The following is a 17,161-nucleotide window of genomic DNA, read 5'->3' as shown; positions in this document are numbered from 1 at the left end:
CCCCCTCAAATGACACTCCCTGTTGCGTTGAATTTAGCAACTTGTGTGCTCCAAATGTTGCATCGGAATAATGTTTTAATCTTAAAAAAATAATGATGTACAACGTTAGTTCAGCTACGGGGATTTTCTATGCTAATGCTAGCACTAACAACAATAACACGGCTGTCATGGATACGCAGCTTTGCTTCTAACCTTACCCCCGTGGCCTCATGGGAAATAGATTTCGGGCGACCGGAAAGTAGCAGTGACAGAATTGGTTCAGCTACTACAAGTCCCAGCAGCCATTGCCACAACGGGATTGCGTTCCAGAACTATGTCCGCGTGACGTTAGTTGCATGATGCCAGGATGCTTTTTTTTTTTTAGTTAATAATTATTCGCCTCTTCTTTATTTGTTGTTAGTTAAAAGCTTCATTTGAGATGTGAAATTTTGGTGAATTATTGTGTTTTTATTTATTTATTTTTTTAAGCAGAGAATGTTGCTCGATAACAAATATAGGAACTGTTCTACGCTGCACGATGTGCATGGTCGAGAGGAATTTACAGTAGGACCTAAACAGTGGCAGATGGCGAGAGAGCAACGTTTGGACAAGTGATTGAGGTATTTTCTTATAATATCTAGGCTCCTATTTGGACTTCACTTGAACAACGTGTTCTGATTAAATAAAGACAAGGTGAGTTTGTCTGACACTTTTAATTGTATTAATCGTATATTTCTAGCTGTTAAATGTTCAATTGAACTTTGAAGTCATGCTTCCAGTTCCCTCCTACTTTCTAGCTCGTTTTCATATCAATGTTTGATGTATCACTTTTAGCCTGTGTCTATTTTCAGATCTTAGTTCAATAAGTGCTACAATGGACGTCCTTCAGAGGAGAGTGGTTCAGGAGGACATGGTTCAGTACAAACTCTTCTTGATCAAGTCAGCTGGTTTAACTTCACAGCAGATCGAGGAGCATCTCACACATTTCGTGGAAGAGATTTTGGCAAAGGTTGCGCCCCTCTTGATACAATACATCTGGCATCACCATCCTTTCAACCTCAAGTATTTTCCTGAGAAAGGTATATTGATGTCAACATCCTAGTGATGAACTATAAACGTTTGTACAGTTTTTTTATGTACTCAAAACACACATGTGATCTTCTATATTCACAGGAGATGTCCCTGCTCACATTGGAGGTAGTACTCAGTTTGCAGACAATGTGGAGGACGAGTGGTTCATTGTTTACCTGCTGCAGCAAATCACAGAGGCCTTTCCAGATCTTGCAGCCAGGTGAATCCTAAATATAGATTAAGAGGGGAAAGTATTATATTACCAACATGTGAATGAGTTGTTTGTTGTTTTCATCTGTTTCTGACTTCTACTTGATGTTTGTGTGTGAAGCATTGAGGACAATGATGGGGAGTTTCTTCTGATTGAAGCAGCAGATTATCTTCCCAAGTGGCTGAATCCCGATACCAGTGAAAACAGGGTGAGTTAACAAGATGGGATTGCAGATGTGGTTGGTTTAGCCCTTTAAATTCCCATTGCTACTTAATTTGCTGCTGACATAATGACAGTTCAAATGAATCAGCTATCAAATTGCAACGACAATGACAAAGTAAATCTACCAATGTTTACATGTCAATTAAGATTGGAGTATATTATCAAATTACCCTGGTTGACTTCTTAACCTCAAAATATCCCAAACCCTTGACACTAAATACAGCGAGCTGATTCTGCTCTGTTATGATCTCCTGTTTTATGGCTTCATTCTTTGTCTCTGATAGTTAAAGCAACATTATGTAGGAATTTGGTTTGGTGCACTTTGGCATCAAACCGAAGGTCCCGGGTGTAACTGCACTGTGGTAAAACACACACTACTATTATGCCTCTCCCTCACAGTCCACCCGACTTCTTTTCCCAGTTACTCTCTCTCACTTTCTCTTTTTTTTTTTTTTAGCTCCATCCGTCACTGTCCTCTGACATCTCCTCAGCCATTGTGTCAAGCAGCACAGAGACGTGCTAACTGGCTTGTGCCATAAAACTGTACAAACCTCTCGCGAGAGAGCCGCAGCCCGCTGTCCAAACTTACATAGTGCTATGAGTACGTCACAGGGCTGATCTGTGGACATGGAGGAGACGCTATTGTCCATGTTCAAAGTTGTTGTGATTGTGAATGAGATCAACTTTAAAACTTTCTTATGTAAGGTGGAAAACATACATATTGTTGCTTTCATGTTCATGCTCTACTGGTGCAGAGTTATCACAAGTCAGGGTGTCGGAAAAACATGAAAACCTACTGGCATTGCCATTTTCCAATAAATATTTTTAATCTTCTTGACATTGTCTGTATTTACAGTCTCTATTGTCTTCATTGCTTCACTCATTCGTTTCTTTTTTTTTTTCTTCAGGTCTTCCTCTATAGGGGAGAGCTACATATTCTGCCCTGTCCCTCCAAATCCTGTCCAGTGGGGGCTTCAAAAGATGTGGTACCAAGTGTGGCACAAGCTCTGGCGCTGCTCTCCAACCACCCGGAGGCCTGCCGAGCAAACCCCAAAATTTGTTCAGCCCTGAGGAAGCGACTAGAAGGGTGAGGAGCTTTCAGCAGGGTCTAAGAATCTATTTGAATGTAAAGATGTTGTGCAGTATATGCACGTAGAGTTACATTTCACAAAAACTACTTTGACCATCAGTGTATGTTGTCATTGAAGAGAATAATGAAAATACTATAAGCTACATTTACAGACTCTACATTCTGATGAGAGTTATATGCTAGAGAGGAAAAAAAGCTAAATATGAGATCCTGAAGTTTTCAGATTCAGTTTCAGTTTTGTATATTATCTCCACTACAAACTTGGAAGGGGGAAACGTGTACTTGCATACATTTTGTTTAAATATATACCGAGACTTTCTGCATGCTTGAAACATATACTACGTATATAAATCCACATTTTAATGTATTATTCTTTTCTATCACCTAAGGTACCCAGAAAAGATTCAAGCCTCCCTCCATCGTGCTCACTGCTTCATACCTGCAGGGGTTGCAACAGTTCTAGCACAGCGACCGGACCTGGTTGCCCCTGCAGTTTCAGCATTTTACCTGCGGGATCCGGTCGACCTGCAGGCGTGTCGAAGCTTCAAGGCCTTTCCACCTGATACACGAGTCTTAACCTCGGTAAACACACATCACAATTCATAATAGCAGCAGCAGTATATTGACCTTTTTATTTTTTATAATAGATATATTTCATTTGAAATCATGGCTCTTATATTCACTTTTTTCATGCACATAACTGTGATCACTGTTTTTTTTTTCTTCTTTTTTTTGTTTTGTTTTCGTTAGTAAGTTAAAGCCTTAATGTCATTTTTTCATGCAAATGTTTATCTATCTTTTCTATATTTTCCAGGTGACATTCACACGCTGCCTGTACGCTCAGCTGCAGCAGCAACAGTTCACGCCAGACCGGAGAAGCGGCTTCACCCTTCCTCCTCGCTCTCATCCGCAGTACAAAGCCCATGAGCTCGGCATGAAACTGGTAGGCCATCATCTGTGTGTACTCTTAATTCTATCCATCTCTGATTATCATGCTTTTGTTTAGCATTTTAAGGTCGATGGTGACCTTTAATGAGGGATCTTTAGTGTTGTACTTCGATTAAAGTCTGTGTCTGTTTGTGTGTGTGTGTGTGTGTGTGTGTGTCCTGCCCTCAGGCCCATGGATTTGAGATCCTGTGCTCAAAGTGCAGACTGCCATCTTCAGAGCCTGATGCCCCTGTCAGTTGTAACCCTCAGTGGAAAAGCTTCATAAACAGTCTGAAAAAGAACGGCTACTTCCGGGTTAGTCCCACTTTTTTTAAAATGTTGAGGACTAGAAAAAGGGTGCAACTTACCAAAGCAGCAATATTAGTTCGGACCTAAAGCAAGTCTTCTTATCTTCAAATGCAGGGAGAACTGGAGGGTTCGGCCAGTTATAGAGAACTAACAAAATCTGCAGAAAACTTCTTCAAACAGAGCGTCGCCTCCAAATCAAGGTGAGTGCTGTGCATGCATCTGTGCTATCATTATGTATTTATCTGCCTTTGAAATTCAAGCGCACCCGCTTGACTGTGCCTAATGTATATTGTATACGCCGTCTCAGTGCGTCATCCCCAGGAGAGGAGGTTCTCCAGCTGCTGCACAGCTGCACTCCATTCAACTTGGAGGAGCTGAGGAAACAAGAGTCACAGCTCCCCCTGGAGGACAGTGAGTGAACATCTTTTGACTTTCAGAATTTGCAAACTTGAAGAGCAATGGTAGGTTTTAGTGCAGATGTTGTAACCCTGAATTTGTTTCAGTTGCATTTGGGTCTAATGTAAAGTATCAAAATGTGTAAAAACAAAACTTAAGAAACTATTGCTGCTCCAAACTTTACCAGGGATGTACATTGTTAATATTTTCTTTGCGTAGAGGAGGTTTGACATTTAAAAAGTGGTGTCCATGGTTTGTCTAAAATGATGATGGTAATTTAAGTTTGAATAATTTTACTTATTATACTGAGAGGCTTTTATGACCTTGCAAGAAAGTCAAAATTGTTTATCTTTGTTTCTGCCTCCTGGGATTTTCCTCTTGCTGCCAGTTTCTTTCCCTGTCTGTCCCTTTGCATCCTACATTCTATACCTGTCCTCTCTTTCCACCATTCACCATAATTAGTTTGTCTTTTTTGTCCGCCTCCAGGTGATAGCTGGATGGATATCACAGCACAGGACTTGGAGCGCATGTTGCAGGAGAGGAGTGGGGGGCGGGCCAGTGTTGGCAGCCAAAAGTCCAGCTCCACCAAACAAAGGCAGCATATCGGGGCGGGAGAGGAGAGGAGGAAGGAGACAGAGGACAGCAGGGAGGAAGAGGACGAGGAGGAGGCAGGTTACAGCCTGGTAGCAGTCAGTCAGGGGATGAAGAAGTTCCTCAACGCAATGTCATCGCACGAGGGAGCTGAACTGCCCTGGTGAGACTCATCATCAGAATGATTTCTTAATTTTTCCTGTATGTATTTAAGATTTTAACAAAAGGCTCTTATTTGGCCCATAAATAAGGATTTGAGTTCCTGTGTATTTTTTGGGGTGATGGTAGCAAGAAATTAACAGAAAAACACAGCCACACATATGTTTGAGTACATTAAATCTTATCAAGGTAAGAAAATAGGATTTAAAGGTTCAATTGGATGCAAAACTCATCTTTCCTACTGTTTTCTGTGTATTTTAGGAGCAGTTCAACTCAGCCTTTTAGTTTTGACCCTGACTCCATGGCCAGTGCGCTAGACAATCTTCTAGGTATGTAGCTGGTGTGAAAGATGTGGAACATGAAAATGAAGTTACCAACTCTTCCTCTGTATACTGAATCTGTTTTTTTCTCTTATACTTTTACAGGAAGCAAAGAAGAAGAAGAGCTCGATTCAGATGATCTAGATGATGAAGATGATGATGAGGAAGAGGAGGAGGAGGAGGAAGAAGAAAAAGAAGAGGGTTTATCTGGTCATGCAGAGACGAACGGGACAGAAACTCTGGATGGTCTCAGGAGTTACATGGATCAAATGGACCAGGAGCTGATGGGCACAAATATAGGACAAAGCTTCAACGTGACGGTAAAAACTCTTTTGCATGTGGCCTCCCCCTGCTTCAGCCCCAGCCTTAAGATATTACTGTATATACATTTTTTTAAAGACTTTTAACCTGTCTAAATTTTTTTCTGCAGAATTACAGCAAGGCAGGCTTTGAAAACGGATCCCCACATCCCTCAGCAAAAGACAATTTGCCAACACAAGACGGGATCGAAGACACAGACGAGGAGATCCAGCCTCTTGATGTCGATCTCAATCTGGTGACAAACCTGCTGGAGTCTCTCAGCTGCCAGGCCGGACTGGCTGGGCCAGCTTCTAACCTGCTGCAGAGTCTTGGACTACATCTACCACCAAACTCAGACCCCTCCTAAAGGACAGGAGGTAGACTCATCATTAATAATGCAGTGGTTTCAGAATTACTGCTGATTAAGCACTCATGGGTGTTTCACATGTCCTGTAGAGCTTTTATTCAGAACAAAACATGGTTTTGTGTGCATTCTGTTTTTCTTAACAAAAATTGTCATCTGCACTGTAGATCTGTATTTTCTTAGGAATGAGGAAAACATCATAAATATTAGTATCCTTTTTTTAACAGATATATTCAAACCTGTTGTGTTTGTAGTTTATGTATAATATACAAATACAAAAAAGTTCAAGGGAGAGATAACACAAGACAAACTTAAAACATTATTAAAAACAAATACAATTAACACACCAAAATAAAAAACTACAATTATTTACAGGATTTTCCCCGACTATTTTGGAACACATAACAGACACGCATCAATTAATGTTTTACACAACTTAACCTTCACTTTGATAGCAGTGTTAAAAAGAAGACATGTATCCCCAGGTTCAAGTGTGAATACTGATGATTGATGTACGTGTTTTCATCTGCCTTAATACTGCAAATTTAGTCTATGAACATCTAGAATAACTTTGTGGAACAACTTTTAAGCTTTTAAGGCCGGTTTAATCAGGGCCATGCTGCAGAAGTACATAACACAACACGTCATTAGTTTCCATGTTTGAAGAAATCACAGTGCTAGACTCAACAGCCGGTAATGTCGGGAGTTTTAATGCAGACTGTTTTGTGTATAGTTGACTGCAACTCGATTCAGTTGTTTGAAAAAGAATAAATATTTTTGGAATAAAGTCTTCATTCAGTGTATTTGTAGTTTATGAAATGCATACTATATTTCATCATTTTTAGGTAATTTGACATATTTTTAACAATATTTGTTTGAGCATGTAAAGAAGTCAAATGGTGACCTTTATTTTTAATCAAATACGTGGACATACATTTAGAGCGATAATAAAACAATATGGATTAGAGATTCTCACTTAACTTAAGAAAGTCTATCAGCACTGTTAATCTCCTTTATGTTGTGATCCCTTCTCATCTGACTCACTTTAGCAGTCAGAGTCATTCATGGGCAACTTTGGAAAAAAGCAAAACAACCCCTGGTTAAAAATTCACTCAGTCAACCATCTGAGCTTGAACATGTTTTTACCCTGTTAAGTAAAGTGGACTGTTGTTTACAGCATGATCAAAAAATCCCTTGTCACCAGTGTTAGAATCACTCTGATCTTTAAGTTACCTTTTTAAGTATAATTATCACAGTGTTAAAGTACTCTTTTGACCTCTTTTACAAGGAAGAGTCGAGCATATAAAATCTTGTAATAACAGTAATAGTACATTAATAGCATCCAAATACACTCCATGTATCAAAAGTAAAAGGACTCTGTGCAGGATGGCCTTTCGTGGAATACTAGTTTCATAATAAAAAATACATGTATAACAAAATGAAATTTAAAACATAACAACTGGCCGGCATTTGGAGCTTAGTGTAAATCGTTACCTTGTTATACATTAGCCATATGTTTTTATGGTTAAAAATACTGCATATAATTTAGACTACTGCTGACACTATACGTTTAATCTCTGATGACAAGATTATATGAGATAAAGAGCCTCAGTAGCACAGTTCATGTCTTTGTTTCCAACAGAATTAAATAAATTAAACTAATGCATGGTGTGGAAACAGAACAAAGGAGTCAATATTTTTTCACAGCCCTTAAGAGTGAAAGTACAAAAGATTCAGGTACGGCTGCACCATCTGCCTCGCTGAGTGTAGCAGTGCAGCAGCGAGTGGTGAGACACACATAGCCGATACACCAACGAGGAAGTTCAGCGCCATCCCCAGCAGGAGAATAGCGAGCAGGTATCCATGGAAGAGCAAACTGTGCCAGCTGCTTCTACTCAACACGTGCCAGGGATTGTCAGGATGCAGCACCCACAGGAGGCCCAGTAGCCAGCACTGGTTCACCAGTTGGGTGTAATAAATGTCAAAAATGGAGGCTTGGACATCAGGAGGGAGGCGTCGCTCAGTTTCGGACACTTTAGCCAGCCATGTGAGAGACACACTGTGAAGGAGTAAAGCCAGAGGTGCAAACATGTACTCCAGAGGCGTAACAGCTGCTACACCCTGGGAGGCTGCAGAGAAAAAAAACAACAGGGTTAATTAGGTTTTTGTTCTGAGAAGAAGAACCATCAATTTCACCTCTTTTTTTCACCTGTGATCACAAAGGACGTCGCACACAGGAGGGAACTCAGAACAGAGGAGTGGAGAGGTGGAGGAGGGGCCAGCTTCAGGCAGAAACTTAAGCCCACAGTTACAACAGGCAGCAGAGGCAAAGTGACGGGGAAGAGGCCGGCATACGGGCTGCTGGTTTTAGCCCATGTAACCAGCACGGCATGAACGCTGCTACAGATGGAGGGAACCAAAACCCTCTCACCCAGGGACCTGGAGTAAGACTTCAGAGGGACCAGACCCACGATGTGGAGGAGGTTTAAGAATAAGAGAGAGACCAGAACCTGGAAAAGATTAAAAAAATAAATTTAAAAAAGGACAGCTTTATAACATCTAAAACGTGAACAAAATCCCAACTTGCATGACACTTGCTGTATTTTATACCAAACCTGTTGCTTTACTCATCTACTTGCTGAGGTGAAAAGCCCTTTAAAAATCAAAGAACACAAAACGACTTTCACCAGCTGTAATAAATCCCCCTAATGTGCAAGGACATCAGATACCAGGTAGAATACTTTTAGATACAAGCAAATCAAGCAAGCTAATCAATGTCCTTGAACTTTATTTTCTGCTAGGTGAAAATTTATCAGTTTTTTTTAATAATAAATGCAACATGACTGCCTTATGAATCTTCAGGCATATATGCTAAGAATAAAGTAATTTTCTTCTTACAACACAAATATACAAATGGAGGAAAAAATCCAGGAAGTGCAGACATGTTTTAGAACACTCATCCTACAACTCCAATCGTACAACATGTGTCACACTGAACCTCCACTCTGAAAGAGTTAATACTGATGTCAAACACGCTCTACAGCCCCCTTCCTGTTTCTTATCAATCATTGTGAGCATGTGTAGAGTAAAAAACCCTTGATGATTTGTTCACCACAGTGCAATTTAAAAACTATAAAGTATAAATCCTATATTTATTATGTCATTTGCAATATGCCAGCGATACATTTTCACACTTAGGGTCAAGCAGTTAATTCCCACGATGTCATTCACAGAGATCAGACATTAGGGAGTTTGGATGGATCTACACTTACATGTCGGTCCTTCTGTTAATCATTTAAACATCACATAAAAAAAAAAAAACTGAGCCCCCTTCTGTGTGCAAGGACAACACACTGTTAGCAAACACTGACAAAGCTACAGTTGTATGGACTTAACTGCAGCAATGATTAACAAAAATGTCATTTTTTTCATAATGTGAATACAATATGTCAGTTTTTAATAATTCAAAATTGATATCAACGTTGTTGTCATAGTGTAATGTTTGCTGAGATAACATCAATGAACATGTAAATTTGCAGCTTAAGTAAACACACGCTGTCAGAGAAAACACAGTACTTTGTGTGAACCTTAACAGCAGGTGAGCCACCATTACTGTATGTGTACTCTTTTTCCAGAATTGATAAAAGACACGGATTCATAAAGCATCTCCAGCTTTAAATTAATAATTCAGCTGAGTGTGAATCATCCACAGGAAAATACAAAGCCAGCCATCAGAGGAACCAACCTGTACAAAGCAGAGAGCCACTGCATACGGGTAGTGATACTGAGGGAAGAAGATGCTGGCAACAAAATTTGCTAGTTTGTCAGCCAGGCCATATATCACCACGACCACCAGGCAGAGGGCGGGGACCAGCGGCTTCAGTGCATGATAAGATGACAGACTTTTTGTTGCTGAGTCGCACCATCCCTTATTCCACCTCCCTGAACTGCACACCAGAGAAAACATGAGTCATGCAATAAAAATGACATTTATGATGTGCAACTGTCACATGGATTTTTGTGAATAAAAAATCGATCAGAAACTTAACTGACTTATTTTCTAAACTTCATTTTCATAAAGCTCGTAAAGTGATGTGGGTTAATTTGTTTAGCTGACAGACAAGCTCTCAGGAAGGACACATTCAAATACCTACTGTAATATCTGACACCACGCTGTAGGCTACATGCAAATTAACTTCAGATATTTAAAAACAGTTTTTAACATCCGTCCTGTGCAACAATATAACACAGATGATGATTTATAAAAGAAAACCAGGTTTACCTTTTGTTTAAAAGACATGCTGTCATTCTGTGCAAATATTGCTGCCAGGAGTCTGGAGGATCTGTCGTCTAAAGTAAAGAGGAAAAATAGCATAACATTATAAATTAGAAGATTAATTACAATTAATATGTTCTCCAAAGCATGACATAGATTACCATCCCTTAGCTCTTAGCAATAATATCATGTGATGATTACTTTTTATGGGGTAATATCTCAAACAATGACATACATTGATTGAATCCAAGAATGTATGTTTACACCACACTTTCTTTCTGGGTTATCATCTGGGTCTTGTTTCTGTTGTTTTTCTGTACAGTGCTTGAAGATTTGAAGTTTGGGAATAATGTAGGAGCTTAAAATGAATGAATACTACGGACATCAAATAAAAGGTATGCTGTCATTATGGGTATAGTGTGGCTCTACATGCTGTTTTGCACTATGAGTGGGGTTTGTGAGAATTTTAAAGATAACTTAAACTACAAATATTTTTAAGCAAAATATACTATTTTCCCTCATATTTAAGTATGACTATCCTGTGGGGGACGTTAAAGGGTCTCAAGCTAAGATTGTTTTCTGTAAAGACCCAAGGACGTTAACTGTGGCAATGATAATATTCTGCCACAAATGAATGCAAGCTAGTGAAATAGTAAAGACTATATATTTTAAAAATGTGTTAATTTAAATAGTATGAGTAAACTAGTCATATCACATTTTAATATTGATATTGTCCCAACAACTTTCCATGTCAATCGTGTGTCCTTTATTGTCAATAGAGGCCAACTTGTAACCTTTGGCAGGACACAAATTCCATTATATTTTTGCACTTCCCCTTATGAAAAAGCCTTTCTATTCGTTGTTGTAGCCTACACCGTTATAAAACAATTGAATTACGTCATAGATTGCAGGTTCAGGTTGTAATTTCAAACCTTTCATGTTTTAATAGGCTGTTTTTTGTGTCTGTCGTTGGCAAGCTGGAAGTTCCACTAATCTGAACATAGTTCATATTGGCTGTAAATGTAGGATATTATAAGGACATTCATGTAAAACCACTTAGCCTAACGATATGAAAATTCCTAAATGACTAACAGTTCACGTAAAGGGTAAGTCAATAAGTCAACTACAGTAAAGCCTGCACATTTTCATATCGTTCACTTCTATTCGTCCAGTCAATACCTTGAAAAAAAAGTGCGAGACAGACTACTCACCATTTGATATTCGTCATACAGTCATAGTATATCTCCACGCTCTATTCACACATAGTATTCAGTGTAATAATAATATTCATAAAGACGGTAGTGACTGTCTTGATAACCGCGTCCCTGCCATTGTACTGAATGAGCTGCTCTCCACTGCAGGCGCTCACCTCATGCGTTTCCTCGCTGCGTACAGGTGGACTTTGCTCCTGGTCTGTTGTCCCATAATTTATAAGGAGCAATCGAGTAGGCTATGTCCGTTGTTTAGTCTGTAAGTGCAAATGACATCTGTCGTATCCAAAATAAATCTGTTTGCTGACACATTTTATGACATATATAATGGAGGATAGGGGGAGATAGCAGCCATGGAAGAGGAATTTGACCTACTGGGCTATATGTTACCAATCATTCTAAGACTTATCTTTATTGTTGTGTGGGACTAAATAGTTTAACTGTTTCGTCCCAGCTTTGACACCTGTTTGTGACATTCCTGACAGTTCCTCCCAAGCTTTATGTTACCAACCCCGCCTCCATGGCTGCATGTAAGCCCTGAAGGCATCATGGAGTCCACAATCCACATGTCTGCAGGGATGGTCTGCTTAAGTAAACAGAAGCCTCACACCGAGAGGGTGAAGGTCCCTATTATGAGTCTCTCACAAAAGAACGAGGGCTATGCGGGAAGGCCTCTGATTGGTCCAGAATACTACAGCAATATTAAGGCATCAGAAGAAGGCTCCTTTCACAGCTCATTTAAACTGCCACAGTGAACCTGCAATACAGAGAAAGGTAAATGATTATGTGTGCACACAAAGCATGTCAACACACTAATATGTAATATAGCCTATGTACACTAATATATGTACACTGGTATGGAGAATCATTGTGTACATGGGCTGTGAATTATGAGTGTGCACTGTATTCCTCTTCAACCTTTCAGAAAGTGTTCACCTGTTGTAAGTGAATAAACTTACCCAGGAAGACAACAGGGGGCAGTAATAACCTGTTTGATGCTTGTAAACACTCTCTTAGAAAGTCACATAGGTGATTGAAAAAATGGTATGAAGAAAATCAAATAAGACAGCTGCACAAGTTGATACAAGGAGTTGGTTTCTTGTAAAGCCAATTGAGCTGCAATTGAATTTGTTTGAAGTGTGTTACATACTTATTGGATTATATGCATTTACAGTAACTAGACTTCCTCCCCAATTTCTACTACATTTCGTTTCCTCACTCTCCATTTATGACAGTCTTCTTCCTTTGTTACTTGCCAATTTGTTATATCATATTGCAGGGTTTTTTTTCACGTCTTGTTTTTCTAGTCCGTGCACAAATGTTTGTGATACACATGTTACCTGCATGGTGAAATAAAGCCTGTTTTTAACTGTGCTTTGTGCTTATGAACCTTTGGTTTACTGTCCCCTTTGGGTGTATTTGCGTGCATTGGGCTGCTTTCTGGTTTGAACCAATCCTAACTCAGCATCCTCTTCAACTTTTTGTCAAAGCCTCCAGCTGGCTACACAGTCTGCCAGCAACCATCCCTCACGCCTGCCAGAAAGGCCTTCACTTCAGCCTCCAGTGGCCAGCCTGCTATTGTCCAGCCTGAGACCATACATGCTGGCAACCTGCCTGCACTTGGTTCATTTAGGCTCCTCTTTTAATGAGCCTGCAGCCTTCCATGTCCTAAGCAAGCTAGTCACTACCTTCTCGTCTTGATCCTGCATGCCCTTCGCTGACTCGCCCTTCGCCTATTTTTCCCCTGAACTCTTTCAGCCTTCCTGAGATGTTTTTTTTTCTATAGAAGAAATGTCTTAAATGAACAATATGGATACAGATGCCATTGTTAGTCTCAGTTGCCTGCTGCACAAAAAAAAGCTAATTTGGTCATCCCTTCCTGAACTTTATGACCCCCAGTTGGCTGAGCCTGCTAAGTCCAGCATCAGATGAGGATGCCCAGCCAGACCTCCAGATGGCATCTGCTGCTGTTACCACGCCTTGGGCCTACTGCTCAGCAATCCTGGTGCCAACCTCTTGCTCAACCCACATGTTGCCGGCCTTCTACTTAGCTCCTTAACCCCTCATTGACCTATGGCATCAGTAATCATCCGTTGCAAGGTCACCATTCTGAGTTTTCACACCTTTGACAGAAGGCATCTGCTTCTTTGTGCCAACCTATGAAGCCAACCTCAAGAGGAGGTTTCCTACCTTTTAGCTGGTCCTCAGAGGGGTTTCTCAGTAGCCATAAATCCTCCAGAGGAAATCCTCATTCCTAGCAGCCCACCAGAGAAGATCTTCCTTTGTGGCCCATCTCCAGGGGGGATCCTGCACTGGTCTCTTCTTCCTGTATTCTAAATATTACTGGCCTCCAGAGCAGTCCTGAGAATGTAGCAAGCCTCGAGGTCATCCTGAGAGGTCTCTATCCAGACATTCTCCTGGTTACTCTCCTAAACTGCTTGTTTGGGGAATCAGCCAAAGGTCTCCTACTTTTCTTCTGCACATACCCAAGGCTGCTTGGTTGACAAGCTCCCAGGCCACTTGCCCCTGAACCTTCAGACCTATTCCTCCCACCCTGTAATCCTTGTCATGGAGGATAGACAATAACAGAGGCACATCCAGCCCAGAGAAAATGTTTATTTTAACAGAAATGGTGGTACACCATATGGCGTATCGTGTATGTTGTTTTAAGCATGCAGACTGGGTTTTTAATATTTTGGCAGAGGTCTATGTATAATACTGTATGCTGCTGTGGGTTGGGTATTAACATTTACCGGTATATCATCAACCAAAAGAGAAAAAATGTTCCTCAAAACCTGTTGCACGCCATTTCACACTGTTACAGCACAAAATCTTGTTCCACCCAAGTAGTGGTGCACTATGCTTACAGAAAAAATATGCCCAACAAGCAATATAATGCACTGGAGGAGCTACTTTGACTTTAACAAAGTTAAAGTTGGACTGAAACAAGATGATCATACACATATGACAGCCAACCGTTTGGACTAAAGAAACCTAGATACCAAAAGAGGTAAGCCAGTTCTATTAATAGGCAGTGACAAGTTTCAACACTTGTGGATGGGAGGACAATTTCTTGAGCAGCAAGAGAGGCACAGAACATCACCAGGGTTGTGTTGTGAGGAAAATGGTATTCTCCTCAAGTGTCTTCTGTCTAAATACTACCTATATTGTATGGAAAGTTTTTACTTGAAGCCTTATCCCAACAAAATGTCAATTTACAATGCAATTGGGAGTTAAATTGGTTGAAGTGGGACTCCTACCCAGGTTTCTCCTTCGTCACCTGTCAGAGCCAGCTACCATGTGGCCCTCTAGAGCACTTAACTGTTACTCTGTTTCCAAGACCACCAGCTAAATTAAGGGCAGGGTGAAGCAGGGTTTGAGTCAGAATCGCAGCTTCGCAAACAAGTACTGCTTTGAGGGTTTTTTTTCAATGTTTTTTTTTCCTTTTTGGCTGTTTTGGGAAAATATTTTTCAAAGATTTCAACATGGTCTCTTCTCTGTGAAGCATTTTCTTTGAATGAAGGACTGGTGGGAACAGCAGATGCATCTGCACAATTACTTAAATGAGATGGGCGTAGTTCTGTCCAGGTTTTGAGTTCTTCTACTTTTCTTTACTTGTAAAAGGCAAAAACAATGCATTGGGGGTTATTCATTTGTATTGAGTTAAGTTTCCTATAATGTTGCTGCATCTCTGTCTTGACATTGCAATCCTCTGTGTTTGTGTCACTGTGTTCATGCCAGAGTGAATAACAGCTGTAGAGCGGCCTCAAGAGAACCTGTCATCACATCCCAAACAGTGAGCAGCGTCTGTGACAAAGAGCTCAATAGAACTAACAGTGACCATTCTTCCATCAAACTGATTCAGAACAAAGGTAAAGGGTGTATTTTTACTACACTTTCTGGCTTACTGAGTCATTGTAAACACAACTACAAACTTACTGCACTCTTTGTATTTCTTCCATCTACGAGCAGCATGCGAGAAAGAGGAGTTGCAGCTGATACCTTCTCTTCCAGAGTCAGCCTGCATAGAGCGAGGATACATCACCCCACTGCAAGTGTACAACCTGCTGAATGCAGAGGATGGTCAACCTGCCCAATATGATCCCTACTATATGCTTATCCTGGACTGTTGCAGCCCAGAAAGGTGGGTTACCCCATGGTGCTCTTTATACGCCAGGTCAAATAGAGTCTAAATACGATATTGAATATTTGACAAATTGAGGCAACACATTGAAATATAACCCATCAATAGCACAATCTGGCCTTAGAAGTGACTAGTTTTACATATCTCATCGTTTAAAAGCATCACAAAGATATAATGACTAGCATGAGTCTGCACAATGTTGTATTACATTTCATATTACATGCTTACATGTTTCATAATACGTGTTTTTATGTAGAGTCAGTTTTTGGGACATTTGACCATTTGAAAGGATTGGCTTGTGATCTTCTTTGTAGTCAACAAATGAAAAGATTAAAAAAACAAAAACCAGTTGATCATACTATGGATTACTACCTATGTTAAAACAACCAAGAACACATCAATGAGCACGTGTGTATATATGTGTGTGTGCATTTTATTATTCAATCTGTGTGTTAGGTACAAGGACAGCCACATGGTAACAGCAAGGGCTGCTGTGACGGTGATCCACCCTGAGTTGGGCTGTCTAATTAGCTGTGTAGAGTTGCATAAGTACTCTATAATACTGCTGTACGCAGAGGAAGGATGCAGCCCAGGTCGGCAATCCACGTTCAAACTGCTAAGCATCAGCGTCTTAGCTTTCTATCAATCTATCAGTGTGTCTCATTATATAGAGTTTTTCTGTCTTTTCTTTATTTTAGTTGGCAGTATGAATGCCAACCCAGACCTTCAGCGCTGTTTCTTCCAGCTCAGTGGTTTAGGAATGGACCCTGTCATACTGCTGGGGGGATTTTCTGCCTTCTATACCCTCTACCCATTCCTCTGCACACCCCATATGGTCCTGCTTGAACCTGAGCGCCACACTCTAACCATCTACCCCTCAGAGATCCCTCTACCAGGGATCTGCCTCCCAGGCCTCTGACTACCGCATCGTCAAGAATCTACAAATAACTCATGTGGTCAATGCAACTGCAAACAGCCCAACATTTTAAGCTACCTGAGGCTGCGTCTGAGCGATGATGCACAGCAGGACCTGGTGAAGGCACTGCCACTTGCGTCCAGCTTCATAAACAAAGCGCTTAGGGCTGAGCCTGCAGGTCGTGTTTTGGTCCACTGCAGTATGGGCAGGAGTCGCAGCTCAGCATTAACACTTGCCTTCCTCATGGAGCATCGACGCTGGTCATTGCTTCATGCCCTGCGCTGGTTGAAGGAGAGGAGGGCATGCACAGCACCCAACATTAACTTCCCGCAACAGCTGCTGACCTACGAGGAGCTGCTGTTCGGGCGCAGACTCACCTCATTGGATGAAATCCGACGATGATGACTTCAATTTTCCTGCGGTTCACAGTGAGAGAAAATGAAAAATATCGTTTTTACAGTTACAAATGTGTAAAGTAAACTAAGACTGTACAGTTTGATTTTTTTTTTTTAAACACTCAAAGATTAGATTTCCCACAAAAGTTTGACATGAAAAGTATTTCTTACTCTATGCCTATAAAAACAATATAAATATTTTATAATCATTGATTTCTTTGATGATATTCTAGAGAACATTATACATAAATCAATGTATGTATCGGTATTACATTTCACA

The 17,161-nt window shown here is 40.5% G+C and overlaps 3 protein-coding genes across 3 annotated transcripts; 2 read left to right on the top strand and 1 right to left on the bottom strand.

Moving 5' to 3' along the window:
* Positions 1 to 514: 514 nt before the first annotated feature.
* ecd (ecdysoneless homolog (Drosophila)) lies at positions 515 to 6,740 on the top strand. Its single transcript, XM_061040031.1, has 14 exons — positions 515 to 672; positions 831 to 1,058; positions 1,153 to 1,270; positions 1,382 to 1,469; positions 2,392 to 2,570; positions 2,963 to 3,155; positions 3,388 to 3,516; positions 3,690 to 3,815; positions 3,924 to 4,009; positions 4,117 to 4,220; positions 4,692 to 4,959; positions 5,217 to 5,284; positions 5,381 to 5,595; positions 5,706 to 6,740. The coding sequence occupies exons 2-14, from the start codon at positions 854 to 856 to the stop codon at positions 5,940 to 5,942; spliced, it is 2,016 nt and encodes a 671-aa protein (XP_060896014.1). The 5' UTR covers positions 515 to 672; positions 831 to 853; the 3' UTR covers positions 5,943 to 6,740.
* A 96-nt stretch (positions 6,741 to 6,836) lies between these two features.
* On the bottom strand, positions 6,837 to 10,097 carry si:ch211-248a14.8 (uncharacterized). Its single transcript, XM_061040032.1, has 3 exons — positions 9,685 to 10,097; positions 8,149 to 8,449; positions 6,837 to 8,068 (listed from the first exon to the last, which is right to left on the bottom strand). The coding sequence occupies exons 1-3, from the start codon at positions 9,904 to 9,906 to the stop codon at positions 7,650 to 7,652; spliced, it is 942 nt and encodes a 313-aa protein (XP_060896015.1). The 5' UTR covers positions 9,907 to 10,097; the 3' UTR covers positions 6,837 to 7,649.
* Positions 10,098 to 14,052: 3,955 nt separating this feature from the next.
* Positions 14,053 to 16,822, top strand: LOC132976036 (uncharacterized). The gene is made up of 4 exons (XM_061040980.1): positions 14,053 to 15,014; positions 15,168 to 15,298; positions 15,399 to 15,570; positions 16,027 to 16,822. Exons 1-4 carry the CDS (start codon positions 14,944 to 14,946, stop codon positions 16,487 to 16,489), a joined length of 837 nt encoding a protein of 278 aa, XP_060896963.1. The 5' UTR covers positions 14,053 to 14,943; the 3' UTR covers positions 16,490 to 16,822.
* Positions 16,823 to 17,161: the final 339 nt, after the last annotated feature.

Source organism: Labrus mixtus, chromosome 6 (assembly GCF_963584025.1).
Source record: "Labrus mixtus chromosome 6, fLabMix1.1, whole genome shotgun sequence".
Lineage (NCBI taxonomy): Eukaryota > Metazoa > Chordata > Actinopteri > Labriformes > Labridae > Labrus > Labrus mixtus.
The sequence above is the reverse complement of the archived record's forward strand: the minus strand, read 5'-3'. Positions and strand labels throughout refer to the sequence as shown.

What these genes read in the sequence shown, in the direction of transcription:
- ecd (XM_061040031.1), top strand. Translation starts at nt 854, where the DNA reads ATGGACGTCCTTCAGAGGAGAGTGGTTCAGGAGGACATGGTTCAGTAC. An exon ending in CTGAGGAAGCGACTAGAAGG is followed by an intron (nt 2,571 to 2,962) that starts GTGAGGAGCTTT and finishes CTATCACCTAAG; the next exon opens with GTACCCAGAAAAGATTCAAG. An exon ending in AAAAGAACGGCTACTTCCGG is followed by an intron (nt 3,816 to 3,923) that starts GTTAGTCCCACT and finishes CTTCAAATGCAG; the next exon opens with GGAGAACTGGAGGGTTCGGC.
- si:ch211-248a14.8 (XM_061040032.1), bottom strand. Translation starts at nt 9,906, where the DNA reads ATGTTTTCTCTGGTGTGCAGTTCAGGGAGGTGGAATAAGGGATGGTGC. An exon ending in TGGCTCTCTGCTTTGTACAG is followed by an intron (nt 8,450 to 9,684) that starts GTTGGTTCCTCT and finishes AATCTTTTCCAG; the next exon opens with GTTCTGGTCTCTCTCTTATT. An exon ending in GACGTCCTTTGTGATCACAG is followed by an intron (nt 8,069 to 8,148) that starts GTGAAAAAAAGA and finishes TTTTCTCTGCAG; the next exon opens with CCTCCCAGGGTGTAGCAGCT.
- LOC132976036 (XM_061040980.1), top strand. Translation starts at nt 14,944, where the DNA reads ATGAAGGACTGGTGGGAACAGCAGATGCATCTGCACAATTACTTAAAT. An exon ending in ATGGGCGTAGTTCTGTCCAG is followed by an intron (nt 15,015 to 15,167) that starts GTTTTGAGTTCT and finishes TGTTCATGCCAG; the next exon opens with AGTGAATAACAGCTGTAGAG. An exon ending in GACTGTTGCAGCCCAGAAAG is followed by an intron (nt 15,571 to 16,026) that starts GTGGGTTACCCC and finishes TCTGTGTGTTAG; the next exon opens with GTACAAGGACAGCCACATGG.